Source organism: Lepisma saccharinum, chromosome 18 (genome assembly GCF_977018435.1).
Source record: "Lepisma saccharinum chromosome 18, izLepSacc3.1, whole genome shotgun sequence".
Taxonomy (NCBI): Eukaryota; Metazoa; Arthropoda; class Insecta; order Zygentoma; family Lepismatidae; genus Lepisma; species Lepisma saccharinum.
In genome coordinates, this window is record NC_139246.1 from 33,664,443 (window position 1) to 33,685,565 (window position 21,123).

Consider the following 21,123-nt stretch of genomic DNA (forward strand, 5'->3'; position numbering starts at 1 on the left):
CACTGGAAAGATCCGTTGTAGATATACCACGGACGAATATTTGTGCCGAACGAGGGGTGAAATTAATGGAAGAACTGTACCAGAAATGCAAAACAGATAAATATTTGAATCTGAAGCTTATTTCAACTAATAAATTTTGACTGCGCTGAATGTACTTAAATTTGAGAATTTTCATTGTCATTGGTGCGGAACATTTTTTATGAATTGAACGAAATAATTGTCATTTTCTGATTCTGTATTAAAAAGTTCATTGATTTCTACTACAGGCTAAAAAAATATTTTTTTGGCATAACCCTACTGTGCATTGCTGTCACTCAACTCCAATATTATCAAAAGTAATTGAAGAAGCAAATACATTTCTCATTGCCAAATGTAAACATTTTACAATATTGGCGATTTGGTACTCAAACACATTTATGAAATAAAATTTATTTCACTTTTACTTTGAATTTTTTCAAATGACGAAACCAAAGGGACGGGTTTAACCCCCACCAACCCCCCCCCCCCCCTGGGCACGCCACTGCTTTGTTGGTAAACTAATATTCACAGATGAGGCTACATTTCAGCTTTCTGAAACTGTAAATACACACAATATTTGAATTTGGGGCATGGAAAATCTGTGCGATTGTGAAAAATTCACATGCGATTGTTGAAAATCAATGGAACTCCGTCCCATAAAAGGGAATGTGTTTAGGCATTTATGGTCCCTTTTTTTTTCACCAGCAGTGATTGGATCAACATGTCTTGATATGTTAACCACATGTTTTCATTTTTTTGGTTCTGTGCGACTTACTCACTATCATATATAAGCATAAAATCGAAATTAGTTAATTTACTTAAGTAAAGTGAGTATAAAGTTGTCGCTGCAGTTTGTTACCATTAAGACCAAATACATTGTAAAGAGAATTTCGACATTGGGAAATGTACTGCAGAACGGGTCCTTATATACAATATTATACATAGAAAGTTCCACAAAAGAAAGTTATGTACTTCGTAGGATTATTTATTATATTAATGGTATCTGAGAATTGATTGTTTGAATAAGTGTGCCTTATTTCCACATCACAGCCAAATGAATCCATGGTATAAAGTATACTGAGCTTCAGATATCTACAAACAGATCGACTGAGAGCTATAGTTGGATTCAGAAGAGTGTAGACACGACAATATCGAAGTTTTTTTGATTTTTCAAATACAACTTCTTATGTAATTTTTCACAAGCATAGCCAGCTGGTTAAAAGATTTTTTGGTGGAGGCTCTTCACAGCTTCCTTTTGGTGGGGGCCCCGGGGCAATTGCCCCAGTTGCCCATAGGTTAATCCGGCCCTGCCTATATACATGCTTAGACATATAGTTAATTGAATTGTTTGAAGGCTATAGAAGGCAAATCTGCTTACTTAATGTTCAGGTGAATTTTGTCTCGTACTGATATAAAAATTTCTGAGATATTAGGCCTGTTCAGAAATCTTTCCTGAACATACTTAATTGATCTGTTATGGCTATCACATTTCCCATGTGACTGATTAAGAGCCTTTAGTTTCAAATTCAGACAAAGTGAGATAGTTGCATTCTTTGTTCTGCATAATTTTTTTGTGTGTTGAAGTAGGTCATGAGAGAATAATAATGTGCAATTTTCAGACCCTGAAAAACTTCCCCTCTCCTGTAGAAAATGTTGGAAGTTCAAGAGGTCATACCCTCCATTTTCATGAAAAGTGAAACATGAGTAAGTTTGTAGTGCTGTATCTTTGGAAAGTAACAACATCCCAAATTTTTATTTTTATATATTGTTAACATAAGACTGATTTCTTATAAACAAGCAATTGTCTGGAAGACACATTGTTACTTTCTATTGTCATGCAGCAACAAAGAGTGCAGTTTTTGCCTGTTTTCTGCATTGATTATCTCGGTTAAGCAACAGTACCCCACAAATTTGTTTGCTGGGCATGAAAGCTCACTAACTGACACAGTACATTACTTGGATATTGATGCTGTTAGTAGATATAACCCGTTAAAGACTAAAAAAAGAAAATATGCAAAATCAGTAACTTTAAAAATAGGTTTATCTACAAAAAAAGAGATGTGGCTGCAGTGGCTTAGTCTGTAACGCGTCTGACTACCATGTTAAAGGTCCCGAGTTCGATCCCCGGCCGATTCAAATCCGGGAACTTTTCTAACGTTGGAAGCAGCCCCGGCACCCACCCAGTGTCGAATAACATGGGTACCTGGGTGAAACCCTGGGGGGTAAAGACAGACACATCGACCCCACTCATGACCGGATCAAGAAAGTGTGGGGCATTACCCCCACACCCCCTATATGTCTTCATGGCATGGTGCTAAGCACAGGGGAGCACTTTACCCTTTTTTTACAAAAAAAAAAAGAAAAAAAAGAAAAGGAGACCAGCAGGATAGGAAAAATCAAACACACATCAAATGTCCTAACACAAAGATTGCAAAAATCATTGGGGCCTCATGCAATTTTTGAGGAAAAATAATAAAATGTTAAGAAAAGTCAATGTAAATTATCACACTTCCTCCCCTATCAGAAAGTTGAACACCTCTTTCTTTTCCCTTTCTTTGATCCAAATGGAACAGTCCATGTCTTAACAACTTGTGGAACTATCTTTGTTTTGTTTTTTTCCTTTTTTGATGAATGGCATAGTGGTGATGTTGTTACATTGTAATCAAGGGTTTCCGGGTTTGATACTTGGTGGAGGCACATGTGGTTCAGACTCCTCTTTAATCTGTAAATCCCATCCTGATTAGCCTTTCTGTGCATATAATGGATTTGAAAACCAAACTGTATATCTATTTTTCATGCAATTCATGTGATAAGAAAATGTAAAAGATGATTTGATTACAAATCACAATGTGAATTAGAAGCAAATCCAGTTTATGTAGAAACAAATATAGAAACAACAAATTGTTCATATATTCTTTTAACTTCCATTTGGTACCCTTAGAGCTTGAGAAATTGTGGCATTCCAAAATATCAATGGCTTTCCTTAGGAGCAAATAAAAACTGTGATCAACTCACCATGCCATATTCACAATAGGTAAAAGTAAATTACGATGTGATTTTTTTCAGGTAAGAGGTGGTGGCTCTGCTAGCCTCTACACATACAGTGGCATGCCCAAGGGGGGGTGGTGGTGGTAGGGGTCAAAATCCCCCTCCTTTGAGCAAGTATTCTTAAAATAAAAGGAACATCAATGACTTGAAAATATGGCAAAATGAGGACTGACAATGAAAAAAGTATACATAACCCCTCTCTTTCAAAAATGGGCATGCCACTGTGCACATGTGTATGCATTCTTCTCATCACAGTTCTTTGACATGTAAGAAAGCAGGTCAATGTGACATGTGCTTTATCCATTATACATGCAATATTGAGAGGAGTCTTGTTTCATATGCTCTCAATAGAAGCCAGTGGTAGATGAAATGCAGAGATTTCTCATGAACATTAGAACAATGTATGTATGTGCAATTAATTTAATACAGATGATCTGTATCCATACAACATGGATGCTAATGAATTTTTCTGTCACATGGTTTTTGATCACACTATTTATATCTATCTTCATTAGTGGTGTGGTTACAATTCAGAGGATACACATGTTTTATTGAAATGTAGTAACATGGATGATTGCGAAAAAAATCAATATATATATATTTTTAAATTTTAGGATAAGGAATTAATAAAATTGTTCAATATGTCAGCTTCATCCAAATACATAGGCATAATTTGAGCACTCCCCAAATTTTCAGGTTTATTAAAAGTAACAGGTGAAGAGTACTTTAAACACACAGCCATGAAATTAGGTGGGTGGCAGAAGTTCACACTGTTGACACATCAGAGCACAACCCCATGTGTTTGGAGGTTTAAGAGATCGAAAGATCTCGTTGTAGATTTGGTCCATGTGATACAAACTGACAGTATTTGCTCAAAAGGTCAAGGATAACAAGTGTATGCCCAGGAGAGAGGTCTGTCTGATGGTGGAACTAAGCAACACAGCCTGGATGACGTTGCCACACAGTGCATGGGAACCAGCCCAGATAGCATGTAAGTTAACTGCAAGTTAAATCGAATGTCGATTTAACTTGCAGTTAACTTACGTGCTATCTGGGAGTGACTTTTGTCCCACTCTTGCATTGCTTTTCCCATGTGCGGGACCAGCACAATTCTGTCCAGCAGCGTATTTTCATGGGCATGCATTTAGTCAACCTCTGAGGACCTGAGGGTCATGTTCTAACCCCCACCCAAAGTTAGGCCTAAAGTTACACAGATATGGAAACAATATGTATGCATAATAAAAATAAGCTTCAGGCCTGATTAATATTTTCCAAATTTTCTTTCCAGCTGCTCACTGTGTAACAAAAACATATTCAACAAGACCAGTAGACCCTGACACACTTCTCCTGTATTTGGGGAAATATCATTTGAAATTGTGGAGTGAAGGAGGTGTTCAGAGCAAGCAGGTAAATATAAAAATGTTATCCAAATGTGAAACATGTTTATTTCTCAGGATGTATAATATTAAAATGCTTTTACAGGGTGTCTACCAAAATAACAAATCCCATTTTTCTGAACATTTACATATTTAATTGCTCCCCTACTTAGGTATAGTTGGAAATTAAGAAAATTGATATTTTTATTCATTGAAAAATCCCTACCGCAAGATTGCTCATGATGAAAATTAAACCTGTAATTTAACAAGAGTAATAAACTTGTTTTAATTATTAATGCATGTAAAAATTAATGCTTCAGACTTCATCCTGGATGGGGAATGGGCATATTATTATTTTATTTAATATTTTTACAAAAGTTCACTCATTCAAGAATGTAATTTTAAAAAATAGTGAACAAATCTTAACCACAACTCAATACAATTTTAGATTTCAAAATATTCAATTTTATCAAATCTTAGTACATGCATATAACAATGTAAATTCACTGTATTGTATATATATAAAAGGTAAAGTGTTCCCCTATGCATAGCACCATGCCATGAAGGCATATAGGGGGTGTGGGGGTAACGCCCCACACTTTCTTGATCCGGTCGTGAGTGGGGGTGATGTGATCAGCATCATGCCCCTGACCGCCTTTACCCCCCAGGGTTTCCCCCAGGTACCCATGTTATTCGATGCTGGGTGGCCACCGGGGCCGTTTCCACCGTTAGAAAAGTTCCCGGATATATATATATATATATATATATATATATATATATATATATATATATATATATAATCAAAAATTCTTGACCAGAAGCATAATTTCTTGACTTTTTCTTGTCTTGACATTCCTGACTGGTAGACAGCCTGTTTTATCTTAAAACAAGATTTAGCATATTCATGGTTTTGGCACTGGTGCAATGATATATAGAAGTAAATGAATCACCACTATGTTATGCCAGATATTTTATCTTTTTTCATGTACTATTGTGTTATGTTAATTGTTTTTCTTCACTATATCTTGAACTAATTTCACTTTCTAATTAATAAATTTTTAGACTGCTTATAAAAATAATGGTTTTAAGATATCTAGGAATATAGTGAAACAAACAAATAATCAGTGTAGGTAATATTAAAATTTCAATGTGTCACATTAACTACTTACATACATGATCTTATTTACTGATATTACATAGCGGTGGCTCAAAAAAAGGGAAAGCCACCATGCCATGGCACTGCCTTCAGAACAAATGCATACCTCGCCCAAGTATTGTTAAATTAATACATTGATAGTTTACAGACAAGAAGATTCGAATCTTGTAATCAGTCCCAACCTCGTCACTGCATTGCCAGCTGTTTCGTACCCTTGTGAGGTAACTGTCAGAGCTTCCCAAGAGCTGGCCTAACCAATTTTACACACTTGCAGAGAGTTGACGAAGTCTCAGCAGGGAACATTAATTTCCACCATGAATGGGAAACAAGGTGGCGGGGGGTGGGACTAGCCATGCTGGTTATCATAAGACACCAGCTGAGCCCACTTGCCATTGGCACGGCGAGGGAACTTACGCAGTGTTGACACAGTTGCCATCTTCAGAGATAAGTCACTAAATACAACTGATTTGTAAGACCCGTTAGGGAAGTAATTCATGAGAAAGGTACTATTTACTTTTCTGCCTACTTTTGGAGAAACCAACGTAGTATTTTTCCAAAGTTAAATAATAATATAATAATAAAATAATCTTTATTGATAGGGTGTATTTTGGCCTCACGGACCATTCTTACAACAAACCCTTGTGAAATAAATATTACAATTGACACTTTACACTTCTTGAAAATCACTGTTGCAGTAGAAAAATAAAAATAAACATTCATACTTATAATGTAAACAATTAATGTACTGAAGGTACAGAGTCAAATCTAAAACCACAATTAGAATACAATTATTACAGAGATAAAACTAAAACTAAAGCCAATACCTCATTCCCATTAATTACCGAAAAGACAAAGCCAGGCACTATTGTTTGGACAGTAGATTCTTCTTTAGGTTTATTTGTGTGTTGCAGGGTGGAGCTCCCCTGAGGTCAGTGGGGGGGGGGAGTTCATTCCATTCTTTTATTGTAGTGATTATGAAGGATTTTCCATAGTGTTGTTCTGTGTGTGGGGATCGTAAAATGTGTTTCTTGATGAAGGTTAATTTGTTTTTTCTTCTTCCTGTATGGGACAATTTGATCATATAAATATTTAGGTTCCTTATTGTTCAGGATCCTGTACATTAACAACAATGCCGAAAATGTTCTCCTATTTTTAACGTTTAACCAATTAAGTTCCTGTAAATACAGGGAAATATGTTCTCTTCTTTTGACATTCAATTATTACAGAGATAATGCAACAGTTTTGAAGTTTCTATAGTTTGTAATTTAGGGTACTGTTGATGTTTATAGATACGGGGGAAGCAAATCACTTTTTGGCATTACAAGTGTGTTGACTAGGTGAGTTTTTTCCTTTGCTTAGCATATGTTTGAATGGAAAAAGTTATTTTAATTTGACTATCGAGTTTTTAATTATGTGTGACATGAGAACCCCAATGGCCATATTGATAATAGATAAATGCACCTACAGGGCCATCCAGACTTTTTTAAAAATATAAAATTAAAAAATCCTAAGGTGATGCGAGTTTCCTTTGGCATTTTGACAATTTCTTTTTACAACAAATGTCTAGGATATTTTGAACATCCAGTTGGAATACGTGTTCATGGGATAGGAGAAGGTGAGAGGATTTGTTTTTCCTTCCTCTTGTAATTGTGTTTTTAGGAAAGTGTTCTGTAGTGTATAAAATATAGGTTAGTGAGTGAAGATGATCAGATTAGTGCGTTATTACTTAAACACACATTGTTTTGCACTTTACCAAATGAGGATAAACATCTTGGCCCGTGGCACAACCTCAAGGAGGGGGTGGGAGGTGGGCATTGTGGAGTTTTTTTTTTCTTTCAATTTTGATCACATTGGCACTACCCATCATAGTTGCCACCAGCCTCCACTGATATTACATGATCCCATTGATGATCACTCTGAATTTATATTCTTATTATTGCTTGAAGAGAATATCAACAGTCAGATGCAATACGCATCATCATATCTGTTTAACGGGCATCAAAGGGTCATATTACATAAATCACCATCTTACATATCTCAGCCTATGCTAAAAGCAGGTGTTCCACAGGGATCGATATTAGGTCCCCTCCTGCTTACCCTCTATACTGTAGATTTGTAGCAAGCCATAAAATTCTTCACTCCATATTTTACTCAGATGATACCCAATTATACTTTTCAGGTCATCACGCTTCATTGGAACATAACCTTTATTCACTGAACTCCATGTTGAATATCATCAATAACTGGTGCGAATCTAACAGTTTTAAAATCAATCTGAAAAAATCCACTTTCATGATCATTGGATCTAATTAATCAAGGTGCTTAATGAAAAACGTTAACATTGATCTAAAAATAAACAATATGTCTATTGTCAGGAATAACACTGCCAAAATTCTTGGTCTGGTCTTTGACGAAATATTGGACTGGTCAGAACATGTAAACGCACAATGTATGAAAGCTTATGGAATGCTCAGGAGTCTGAATTGTTTCTGTGACTTCCTCCCTGTTGAATGCAAGCTAAGACTCATCCAGGCATTAATCTACCCATTCTTTGAATATTGTGATAATGTTTACAGCTCTTAATTGTTGCAAAAGCTCAGTAAAAAAATACAAATGGTGCAAAATCGGATACATTTTTCAACTAAAAGATCCAAACATATTCTTCCCATTTTAAATAACAATCAGGTTCTTACTATGGCAAACAGAAGGAAACTGCATTATCTGGTCTGTTTCATCTGTGGTAAATTAGCATAAGGTAAACCGCAATATCTGTTCGAAAATATGCACTATCGTAGGGATATCCATGAATATGCTATCCACAAGCAGAACAATTTTGATTTACTCCATCATTCAACAACTGCCTACAAATCATCTTTCTCCTTTTTGGCTTCCCAAGCATGGAATGCATTGTCTGCAAGCATCACATGCATAAACAACCCAGTAAGTTTCAGAGGTAAAGTAAAAGATTTACTGATAATGGAACAATGGCAGATCGCGGCAAATATTGAAGCAAGTCACTATTTGAAATTGTATTTTTATTATTACATATTATTTTGTCTCTTGTATTTGTAGTTAAACACTTTGTGTATTCATTTAATTTTGTGTATCTCTTACAAGTATATATATGTATTATTTTACATGTAGCACCAAATGTTAAAAATATATTCAAGTGAAGGCATATATACACCATAAAATATTTGACATCTTGCACATCTTGGAGTTTGGTTTCTTTATCAGCTATCTTCTTATTTCCATCCATGTTTTATAAATAGGGTAAAAAAATATATACTTGAAACTGACTTCCAAGACTTCTTTATAAATAATAATATATGAAGTAAAATTGCATATCACACTCTAAATCCACAAACTATTTTATGTGCCAGATGTAAATATATGTTCCAAAAACTTATTTTTTTCCAGGTTGATAGAATACATATTCATCCTTCATACAATAGCACGAGTTACCATGGTGATATTGCTATACTGATTTTAACAAGTCCAGTGGATTTCACATTCTACGTTAAGCCTGTATGCATTTGGAGCAAAGGTGAAGATATAGACGATATTGTAACCAGAGATGGCACTGTAAGTATTTTTTAAATAATATAATCGTATAATTTCAAATCACACCATCATGCTTTCTTCTATTTCTGATGGTGTACATTTCCCATTTCTCCACCAATGATTGTTCTTGCTAAAACTATTTAGCAGTTTTGCACACCAAAAAATTAATGACTGCTAATATAGTGAGAGTCCCGTACCATGGCCATGTAGTCTAAGGTGTCATGCTTTGGGCTCTGAATATAGCATGCATGCAGGTTCGAGTCTCCTGACGGAAGCGTAACAACTTTTCTTCAGTAATTTCGACCAGTGTATGGGACCGGCAGCCACTCAACTATTGTGAGGAAATTGGGGAGCTAGCGTAACCCAGTCATGGAAACCTACATTGACTGGGTTACGTTAGCTCCCCACTTGGGTTCGTCATCACCACGGGTTAATATAATGGGCAGCCAAGGAATTTTAATAGAGAGTTTGGATGTGTGTTTTCAAAACGGAAGTCGTGAGAAGCTTCTGCAAATGGTGTGTGTGTGTGTGGGGGGGGGGTCAGGTCATTGAGGTAGGTTGAATATTATAAATAATGATCAAATGACAATTATTACTGGGAACTAATAAAAATAAACCTATTTGATATCGTAGGTAGAGACTTCTATATGATTGACCAGATAAGTTACTATCCAGTATGACTGTTTTTCTTGAATTTTTCACACTTTATACTATAAATGTACTGAATTCTATTTTGTTAGTAACTTTTACACACCTTGTGGAAGAAAAATCTTTGAAAGTTAAGGAGATATTTTAGTCATGAAGTTCACATGATGTTACACATCACATAAAAAGCTCATTTTTGGAATGTTGAAAACTTGTGGAACAATATATCCTTTAGATTCAGTGGTCAGTATGAAAACATGAAATTCTCACTTTGTTCCTGCATTTTGTGATCACGTTTTCACGCAAACTTGTTTTGTCCTTTTGTAATTCTTTTAAAATATTAATTAAATTAACTGTATTTCTATTATCAACTATCAAAATTATAAGCTGATTTTATAATTTGAAATAAAAATTGCAAATTTCAAGAGGAGGGGTCAAGGGAGTGTCTTATATAATCTCCTTCAGCAGTGATTGTAGCAGAGGACACAATTCTTCCCTTCCCCCTCTTCCCCCTCTTCTCCTGGTGAATCAGTCCACATCCAGAAAACAAGAAAAACTTGATCAATAAATGTTCTTTTAGCCCAAAAAAATCACTTCTGCATGGTATTTAGATGTATACTAAATTCGAAAGCCTACTCAGAAAATAATCACAGCTATTCCTTCTACCTCACCACTTAATATTTTGTGGCACCTTTTCTATCAATCAACCCCCACTCCACCCTAGACATTAAACGTCAATGTATTAATCCACTGTGTGCCAGTAAGTTATCTAAATTAAATTAGATATTAGAATATTATATTTTTTGTTGTAACTTGTATTAAGAGTGAGAAAAAATACTATGATTCTCTGCAAACTGGATGCCACTCTCAGACATAGTGTGTATAGAAAACCTACGCATACTAATCTGTACCAAAATGCCCATAGTTTTCCTCACAGGGCACATTGTGTCGCTGTTCTGAACACTAGCCCACAGGTTAGTAACCATTTTGGACCAGGAAAATTTACAATCTCAATTCATCCACCTTAGAACCACACTACAACAGAATGGATTCAATATCAGAGATATCAACAACTTGCTTACCAAGGCAGTTTCATCCCAGCAGAGACCATCCACAAACAGTGTGACCCTTAGAAAGTCAGATTCTTCACAACACAGGCCAGTCTAATATGGGAACATGCTCATAACAAGTATGAATCGTTCAGTGTAGAGCCCATCAGCTTGTAGTGGCATCCAGTGAGGAACATCCCATTTCAACTGCTTTAGCCCATCATTGAACACACCTTCATGAAGTTAAGCAGAATTCTCGCCAGACACAGGGTAAAGAGACCATACACAGGCCACCACTCAAGACCAAGGCCCTATTCTGCTCTTCTGCTCAGTGAAAGATGACTTGTAACTCCATACTCTGTGCACATGGGACACCATACATAGAACAAACAGTAAAGTTGCTGACCAAGGCAGTTTATTAACATTTATCAAACACGTTACATGTAACGTTTCTACCCTCTATCGGGATCTCCCTCATATGAAGAACTAAACTATTTTTTTTACCTCTATTGGGGTCTTCCTCATATGAAGAACTAAACAAAAATTATTATTTTTACCTCTATCAGGGTCTTCCTCATATGATGAACTAAACTATTTTTTTTTAATCTATCGGGGTCTTCCTCAAATGAAGAACTAAACTAAAATTATTTTTTAACTCTATCGAGGTCTTCCTCTTATGGAGAACTAAACTAAAATTCAAAGGCATCTCATGTGCTGCACATGCGTCAATTGTGGAAAAAAGGACAGCTTGCTCTGCAACAACATTCATGAGCATTTCTACATTCTAATTTCTTCATGTAGGAGAAGTATATATTTTACACGAGAGCGCTGAACTAAGCTTATGTTACATTTCTTGGATCTGAAGTGATGCATGCATCAATTGTGGGAAAATAATTATTACTTTCTTCCACTTCAGATCCAAGAAATGTAATATAAACTTAGTTCAGCACTCTCATGTAAAATAAATACTTCTCCTATATGAAGAAATTAGAATGTAGAAATGCTCATGAATGTCGTCGCAGAGCAAGCTGTTCTTTTTCCCACAATTGGCACATGCGTACCATGCACCACATTCGTTCACGAGACGCCTCTGCTAAAATTATTTTTTTAACTCTATTGGGGTCTTCCTCATATGAAGAAAATTATTTTTTTACCTCTATCAGGCTCTTCCTCAGATGAGGAACTAACCTTTTTTAGTTAAGTTCTTTGTCTGAGGAAGACCCTGATAGAGAGTAGAAATGTTACATGTAAAGTGTTTTTTTTAAATCTTAATAAACTGCCTTGGTCAGCAACTTTAGTAGTTTTTTTTAATATGAAACAAGGCTTAATTATATTACCATAGGATAAACAGGATGTACCATTGAACAGTAACGCAACTAATATCAATGCAACATCAAACTATTCCAAGCAGAAAAGTCAGGACTAGCAGAACATAGCATCACCAGGGGACACAGAATTTTATTTTTAGACACAAAAGTCATAGCTAAATGTACCGGCTACTGGGACAGAATAGTATAGGAAGTTATAGAAGAGAAAACATGGATCTCAACAGGGATGTAGGACTTCAGCTCAGTCTTGCCTGAAATCCATTTCCCCGTAAAAGCACAAAATCCACCAATGGATCCGGGATCAAGAGCGAACCAATCACAAGACAGAGTCTAAGCTCCAGTTCTTAATACACACATTTCTAACCTCACATTTGGTCTCTTATAAACATTCACTTAAGATGAGAGCAGTGTGTGTGCTCGAAACTGTGGATGCAAGGACGTATTTAGGGGTGGGATCTGGACCCCCTCCCCCACCAAGACTTACCAAGTACTAAAATGAAATAACGAAAATGTACTTTTTAACATTTATTGTACTATAATCAATGGTTATATATTTCCTATGAACTTGAAAGACAAGGATTATTGTATTGGGATCATACTGCTTTGAAAGACAGTACCAAAGAAGATTTATGCACACTACTTCTTATGAAAATATACATAAAATATTAATCAGGAACATCCATTTTTATTATTCAATAAATATTCAATTCTTTATCTATTTGACATTAATTTCCTTGTTTTTATACAAATTTTGGCAATGTTAAGTATACACAAACCAGATATTAAATATATGCTGTTATATTTATATTGTTATACCATTTTTTAAAGTATTCATGTAATAATAAAAATGTAATATTAATAAAATTACATATTTTTATTAATATGGAATTTAATCATAATGTGATTGTTTTAATTCAAACATCTGGGACACTTGGTTTGCCCCCCGAAATATATTTATAGATACATGCCTGGGTGGATGCTAACTTGCAATCTTTGCAATTAGCCAAAAGTAGCAGAAAAGCAAAGTAAAATAAACAAATTCAATCACGCTAATGCTGATTTAACCTGGATGGTAACTTGTTCATGCTATGATATTTTTTTATTTTTTGTCAAATAACATATTAAATATTTATTAAAGGCATGATGTATTATGATTCCAGAACATCATTCTATAATTTTTATTCATCTATTACAGGTAGTTGGCTGGGGTTATGATGAAAGTGGAATGGTGACAGAGGAGTTGATGATGGCAAAGATGCCTGTTGTTGCACAACAAACCTGCATCTGGAGCAAACCAGAATTCTTTTCTCGGTTTACTTCTAATGCTACATACTGTGCTGGATTTAGAAATGGTGAGTATTTTTTAAAGTTATAACTTCAAAAGAAAACCTTTCTAATGTTTTCTGATTTTGCTGATAAATTCCAGCAAATATTATGCATTTTAATTTTGTAAATCCTAGTTCATGCAGTTTTTCATTAAAGTATCAAACATTTCCAATATTTCATTTATTAAACCAATAAGCCCATCTTCTGTTGAATGTTTTCTTAGAAGAGTGCTAAATTGTAAGAAGCAAGCTATGGCTTACATTGAAGGACTCTGGTGGAAAACATGGTGACATTTTGGTCATTTTTTAGTTACAAAGTAAAATGTGCCATCCCTCAATTTTCGAGTGAAATTGGCATGTCATTCAATTTGCATTGGACTTGGTGAAGCATTCTGAAATTGGTAAACAAAACAATTTATATACAATATAGCTTTTAGTAACCTTTTTTCTTAATAAACTCAGAAATAACCAAAATGGCACTTACCATGCTTCACACCCGAGCCCTTCATTTATCATATTTCTTCGAATCCAAGATGCCATCAAATGTAAGGCACTGGTACACTTCTGCATTGTAACAATCCCATTAACTTTCAATGTGATCGTTGCAACTTACAAGTGTCCATGACTGTACATCTTAATTATTGCTTCAGTTTTTGAAGGGAAAAAATGTACTTCCCATTTAAGGTGTACAGATGTACTTACCGATAACATCGATACTTTGTTAGAACAATACCATAGTAAATACTTGCTGTTGCGACCTCTCCAACGATCAATGGACACTTGAGTTTCACTAAATCTGCAACCAACCTCGTGGTTTCCAGCTCACAAACTAACATTACATTTAAATGCTGCATCATGTGAGTAACGCTTCTGTTTCTCTATTTTCCATGTCCATTTAATGTGCAATTTACAAGCCTCTGCGATGGCGCAGTGGTAACGTCATCGCCTTGTAATCAAGGGGTCCCAGATTCGATAACATGTGAAGGCACATGGCACAGTGGTTCAGATCTTTCTTTAAACTGTAGGTCCAGTCGTGATTAGCCTTTCTGTGCATAAAGTAGACATAAACAACAATTCAATCAATCAATATGCAATTTTAAAAAAGTAGACTCACTCACCACCCCTTTACTGCAAGGAATGCAAGAATTAATGTTCTTCTTTTGTTTCCCCTTCATACTTCAAAGCTAAAAATAGACTGACTTCTTGTGAAATGTTGATTGGCATAACACAACAAATTTATAGGGATGAAAATTTCATGGTGACTTTTATTGATGCTGGTTTTTCAGTAAAAATAAAGAAAAAAACTTTGCTTATTGAAATTGTCAAATGCTCCATTACACTAATACCATGGTATATTCATACACATATACTCTGATCCAAGACAACATCAAATCTAAAGTGTACCTAAATTTTCAATATCCAAAACCCAAGAAAAAGGTCCACTTTGAATTCAATGAAATCCAGTGTATCTGTGAATAAAATAGTTTTTGTGTTATTCGTTATGTGCTGTAAGAACAAAGTCACTGTAAACAAATAAACATGGCTTTTGGGAAATTATATTGGTTGTTTGAATGCAGCTCTGCAGGAACTTTGCTCATAGAAGTATTGGGTATTGAACCTCTCAAGGCAGCTCTTATACTGAAGTTGAGGGACCTTATATTATAATCTGTATAGCTAGAACAGACATATTCATGGGCAAATTAACACCAAAACAAACACACAGGAAAAGAACTATTTCGTGGAAATCATATTGTTTTGACTACTTAAACACTGCAGCACACTCGTGGGCGGTGAAACGCCACTTGGAGAGAAATAATTGTGATATTATTGCAAGTTTTTGTTGAATGGATCTGTCCTTGCAGGAAATCTCTTGCACAAGTGTCATCTCCATCTCCTTACAATGGCCAGTTGCCTCGACCTGTGGTACTGTCAAAACTTTAGGGTTTCTGTGCCGCCTGCCCGTGCGATTTGTTGCTGCGAAAATGGATTGAGAGGAGAATTTTGGACCTGATAAACAAGCTGAGTGGTCAAGCAAATAATCATAGCTGTATTGCTGAAAATTATTATTTTTTTAGCAAAATATTTCAGTGAGCACCATGCCGCCTGCATGTGTAATGGCATTATGAAAATATCAGGCACAGTTCCACAAAACCACATAATGATCATTTCTTGAACAAAACAATGGTAATTATTACAAAATTACAAAACAATGAATACAGATGTGTAGCCAAATGTTCAGTGTTGTGTAAAAAAAAAAGTGAATTAAAAGCTCATACTTAGTAATGTAACTTCAGCTTTCCTTTGAAGGCAAATAATTTTGAAATGTTTAAAAACTTTTAATTTAATTTAAAGTAACAACCATACAGTAAAATTTTATTTTGTGCTCCTTCAATTTAAAACAACTCAAGACAAATTAAATATATGTCTGCTTGAGATGCAGAAGAGAGTGCTGTTGTGTGGACTTGCAAAGTGCAATAGTAATGATTTTGTCAGTGCATTGGAGGTGATTTCTTGCAAGAATCCTGTTTACTTACCTTTACTCCTACCAGAGTTATGTACAGAGCTCAAAATGGAAATTTTTGACGAAACTGAACGCTTTACTTTTGTTAACATGGTGTTATTTTTTTTTTGTCCTTGTTTACTACAGTGATGAGAGTAAAGACTAATGCAATGACGTGCTGTATTAAAATTAACAATGGTTAATATTAAAATGTTTACAAAGACATCAAATTATATAAAATACATTGGATGTGAGTCTTCGGGAATATTCTTCCCATTTTTTTTTTTAACCCATGACACAACAGCCCATGAGGGCTAGGGCCTACCTACCGACTGCCAGCCTAAGTCCCAATTGCCCAGGTAGTAGATCATTCAACCAGTTAGAGGGTGATGTGTGGTCAGAACGACAAACCCCAGTATTGTTTCAGTATTCCATGACCATAAACTCATTTGTAGCTCCCCAATCTCTTCACAATAGTGGGTGGCTACTGGTCCAATACCCTGGCCAAAATCTCAGGAGAAAAGTTGTTACACTTTCCCCCAGGAGACTCGAGCCTGTGAGAGTTCCATAACCGGAGCCCAAAGCTCGATGTCTTAGACCCACATGGCCATGGTGCAGGAAACTATTTAAATTGTACACTGACAGAAATAGTGAATGATAGTCAGTTCATCCAACTGTGGATTTCTTTTTAATTAAATGTACATATCCTTGATACTTTGTCTTAATAATATTTATTTAAAATCAATTTGTGTAATTAAAATATACTTCCATATTGTTATTTTGAGTATGATGAAGGATTTGATTTATGGTTTGACTGACTTGAAATTTTACTGTTGGGTTAATCAAGGCAAAGAAGAAATGATGGCAGAAAAGTCCTAAAAAGGGAAAAAAAAAAAAAAAAAAAAAAAAAAAAAAGGAAATAGTGCAGATGGCATTCTTGTTGTAATTCCAGTGCTCCACACTTGTCATACATATTAACAAACAGGGTATCCTCTTGTATAGTGTGGGTTCACAAGGGATACCAGACAATGAAAATCACGAATAGGACAACACACAAAAGTCGCAATACAATGGGTGGATTCCACAACTATCCTGCTATGGCTTAGGCTAGGCTGAACCTTCGGTCAATAACAGTGAAGTAATTTTCAAAATTTCCTCTTTCAAAAAAACTGCTATAATATTCCAAATTCTGAAACATTACATTTCTTAGAATTCCTTCATGTGAATCTTCATGTGGTTGTTTTTGATGTCCTATATTTGGAATAGTTGAATAGGCTTACCAATCCACGAAACTTTTGAGATATTTCATGGCTAGGGCCGGACCCCGTGGCTGAGTGGTTAGCACATCATGCTGCGATGCCAGTGGTCCTGGGTTCAAATCCCACTCGGGCATGGTTGTTTGTAAAATGCCCATTCATCATCAGTTTAGTCATTTCATCACTCATCCCCATCTTCGCAAATTAGCCAAGGGGCACAAACCACGAAGTAAAATAAAACAAATGTATCAATCAATCAATTTCATGCTAGCATAGCCACAAAGCTATGGCAATAAAAAGAGAAACTGAATTTGTGTATAAAAATCTTGTGTAGAACAAATGCATAAGACACAACAACTAATAATTAACAATTAAAAAAGCAAAAAAGTTAAACCACAAGGTACAAAAGATGAAGGCAACATAGACACCATTATAATCTGCTAAGCACCCTTGTGTCAACAACACATCTCCACGGAGAGAGGAAGTTTATATGAATGCTATAATATGTACTATTGTAGAGTATTAACAATTAGTTCACACTGGAAGGGAAAAATGTAATGAAATATCTAAAAAAAAAACAAAAAAAAAACCGGAATGGTCTGTTGCCATTTGTGATGATATGACATGGTAAGGTTTCATATATTCACGAATCGGAACACCATTTCAAGCCCTAGTTACATGTGAATCACAACAGTCTCTCACAAAGTATTATACATCAGGTAATAGAGTGGCAACTTTTAGTTAATGAAACATTGATATTTTCATAATGTTATTAAGTAGGAATGGACTTATCCAACATTATGCAGGGTGACCCAGCATTCATCTACCACTTTGAAACATATACTGTGTCTTCAATCAATGATCAAATTTATTGACAACAGTGATAACTGAAACACACATGTATGCCATTTGTCACTACACAAGAAACATTGCTATGTTTTGAAAATAACACCATGCACTTGCACACTTGAGTAACCACATATTCCATCACAAGGAAGAATATTGCTGCTGGTATAGCATTAAGTTCCTTCACAATTCTCTGCTCTGCTTGAGTGTGTTTAGATCTGGCGGACATGTTTCAAAAACTCTGTGTTTGAGAAATCCCCATATGCTCCCATGATTCACTATTCTTGAAAAATGTCTGAACAGCAAATGCACGATGTGCAGCTGACCAATGCTCCATGTTAACTGAAATGGCATCTCTCGCTGAACATTTCTGCGCACATTGTATCATCCCTACACTGGGGCCACATGAGTACTATGCGAATCAAAATTATAGATGAACATTGGGTCACCCTGTATATTTTGCAAACAGTCTTTGATTCATTTGTTATAGTGTCAGATTTCCATACTGCAGCAGAAGTTATAACTTATTTGTATCTCATTTTTGACAAAATTCCTATATTAACACAATGTTGTCTCAAAAAGATAATCTCTTCCGCTTTTCAACCTTTACGATTGAATAATTGAATAAATCATTAAGATCAGGCCCCACGTGTTCTTTCTGTTTTCTCTAGGTACATTTGATAAATGCACCTAGTGTTTTACAAATTTTTAATAAAGTAAGCATTATTTCTTCAAAATGAAAAATTGAATGTGCATAAGTGTTCTTTATATTATTGCAGGGACAAGTGTATGCAATGGTGACAGTGGAGGAGGCATGGTATTCCCAATTGGAAGAAAAGACAATGAAATCTGGTATTTAAGAGGAATAGTTAGCATAAGTGTGTCTGAACAGGACAAAAGAATATGCAACACAAAACATTATGTAGTATTTACTGACGTTTCAAAATATGCAGATTGGATTAAACACTACTTATTGTAGCACTTATCGATGAGATTAACTTGTGCATATCTATCAGCAGTAATTATATTCTAAGTTTCAGAGAAGTTATTTTGTTGTATTTTTTTGCAAAATGTTGTGTTTACAACTTCAGTGTTATGTAAGGGGATTTACTTCAGAAATGCTTTTAGTATGGAAATTCAAGAAATGTTGAATTTTATATATCAAAGAAACAAATTAAATTTTTTTAACTTTACTGACAATCATGTAAACAACTAATTTTCAGGTTTTGAGCAGATGTTTCATTCAAGCTTTGATAAAAGTTGTTTATACTTGTATGTGGGGCAGTGTATTTTGCATACTTATCTATGTTCATTGTTCAGTGATATAATTTCGAAGGTAAGTATACGTTTTACACAATGTCATCAAAGCTCATGTTGTCCATTTAGATTTTTGAAAGATGTTCATGTAGTTCAGATTCAATTTAAAATAAATAAAACAATTGTTTGTTAAAATATTTTGTGCTCAGTTCTTTGAGGTTGTGCATACTAATTAGTGTCCTGAAGTCAAATTTGTGTCCCTATTTGTTAATGAATGAACAACATATTTCAATGTATAATGTAATGTATTTCCCGACAGAAGCACTGTAATATTCATGATTTACATCTAGTTCTACATACTTTAGATAAAATCAACACTTACCTTATCTACTATGTTTCTCATATGCCATTTTTTAAAAAATCAAACGTCTGTTGATTTGCAGTTTTCACATTTTCCTTGCATATATCAAACTCCCTTCATTAAGACTTGCAATCATTTCAAACATCTATTTCAGTCATTGTACTTCGGCTTAGTATCACATTATAAATAGATTGATACCTTAAGTGTTTGATGTTAACGCAAAGAGAATGAGAGAATGTTCATGAATGGACATATCAAAAACCAACAGTGATGTGATTTGTTATTCATGTAACATAGCCTAGTATGCATTAGTTAGTTTCTAGGCTAAAAATCATAGTTCCTTGGTAGTTTGTGTTGATACACTGTAGTATTTGTACAATATATTGTGTTGAAACCCATGCTTCAAGTGTTGTGAAGAAGTGCATTTTGAGTTTCGAACAAACAATACACTTGAAATATTGTTAATAATATGAGAGAGGGAAAAATCATAAAATTATGTGAGAAACTGAACAAATTAATAATTTTAAGAATACTTGAAGATGCTTAATTATGGTAAAAATATATTTAGATCATTTCATCACAAGAGTAATTTCTTTTAATTGTATTTAAAAATTGTATACACCTTATGATGAGGCTTATTTATAGAAACTGTGTAAATGAACTTGTATGTATATGCCAGTTATTATGTACCACATATTTTATATCTATGGATGTTGCTTAAAATGTGCGTAAAGATAATTTTAAGGACATTTTGACAAGTGGCAATTGGCTGATTATAATAGTGAATGTAATTCAATCAGTCATTGTCAAACTGATGTGATAAATGTAATGAACACATTATATTTCTTTAAAATGTTAAATTTAGTTTCAACTTCAAAAATAAACTTGTTGTTCTTGTTTAAATGCAGCAATGTTGTTATTCTCAAACCCCTTAGAAAATAATTGTTTATTTTATTAGCTAAATGATGCCATGGAACTTGTTGATTGAGGATGATCTTTCCAATTTTATGTGCCGAAAGCGCTCTTCATGCTGGGCTAATAACAGAAAGCCCAATCTCTTCCTCCGATTCCAACCCCGATTACTCAATCAGCTCCAGGTTTGACAATAAGTAGAGCCTGTAATTTTTTTTCCTGCTGCATTTATTGATAACATTTTCCTTGATCTACATTTTTTATGTTGTTTCAAACAGTTTCAGCATTTTCATTTTGCCTATTTTAAATATTAATGCCTTTTTTTGGTCATTTTCGATTTTTTAAAATTGTATATGGCAGAGGTTCCCAAACTCTTTCATTTAATGGCACCCTTAGTGTTTCAAGATCTTTCCACGGTGTCCAAGTCAGAATGTAGGCCTATCTAACACTGCAACACTCAGTTAGTGTGCTTAGGTTGCTTG

The 21,123-nt window shown here is 34.8% G+C and overlaps 1 protein-coding gene across 1 annotated transcript in view; it reads left to right on the plus strand.

The window, feature by feature from the left end:
• The window catches only part of LOC146002499 (uncharacterized), a 78,844-nt gene extending 58,218 nt beyond the window's left edge, over positions 1-20,626 (plus strand). The window contains exons 6-9 of the mRNA XM_083140382.1: positions 4,355-4,473; positions 9,019-9,183; positions 13,380-13,536; positions 18,891-20,626. Coding sequence (XP_082996508.1) covers positions 4,355-4,473; positions 9,019-9,183; positions 13,380-13,536; positions 18,891-19,090 — 641 coding nt within the window. The 3' untranslated portion in view covers positions 19,091-20,626. The remainder of the gene's footprint in view (positions 1-4,354; positions 4,474-9,018; positions 9,184-13,379; positions 13,537-18,890) is intronic.
• Positions 20,627-21,123: the final 497 nt, after the last annotated feature.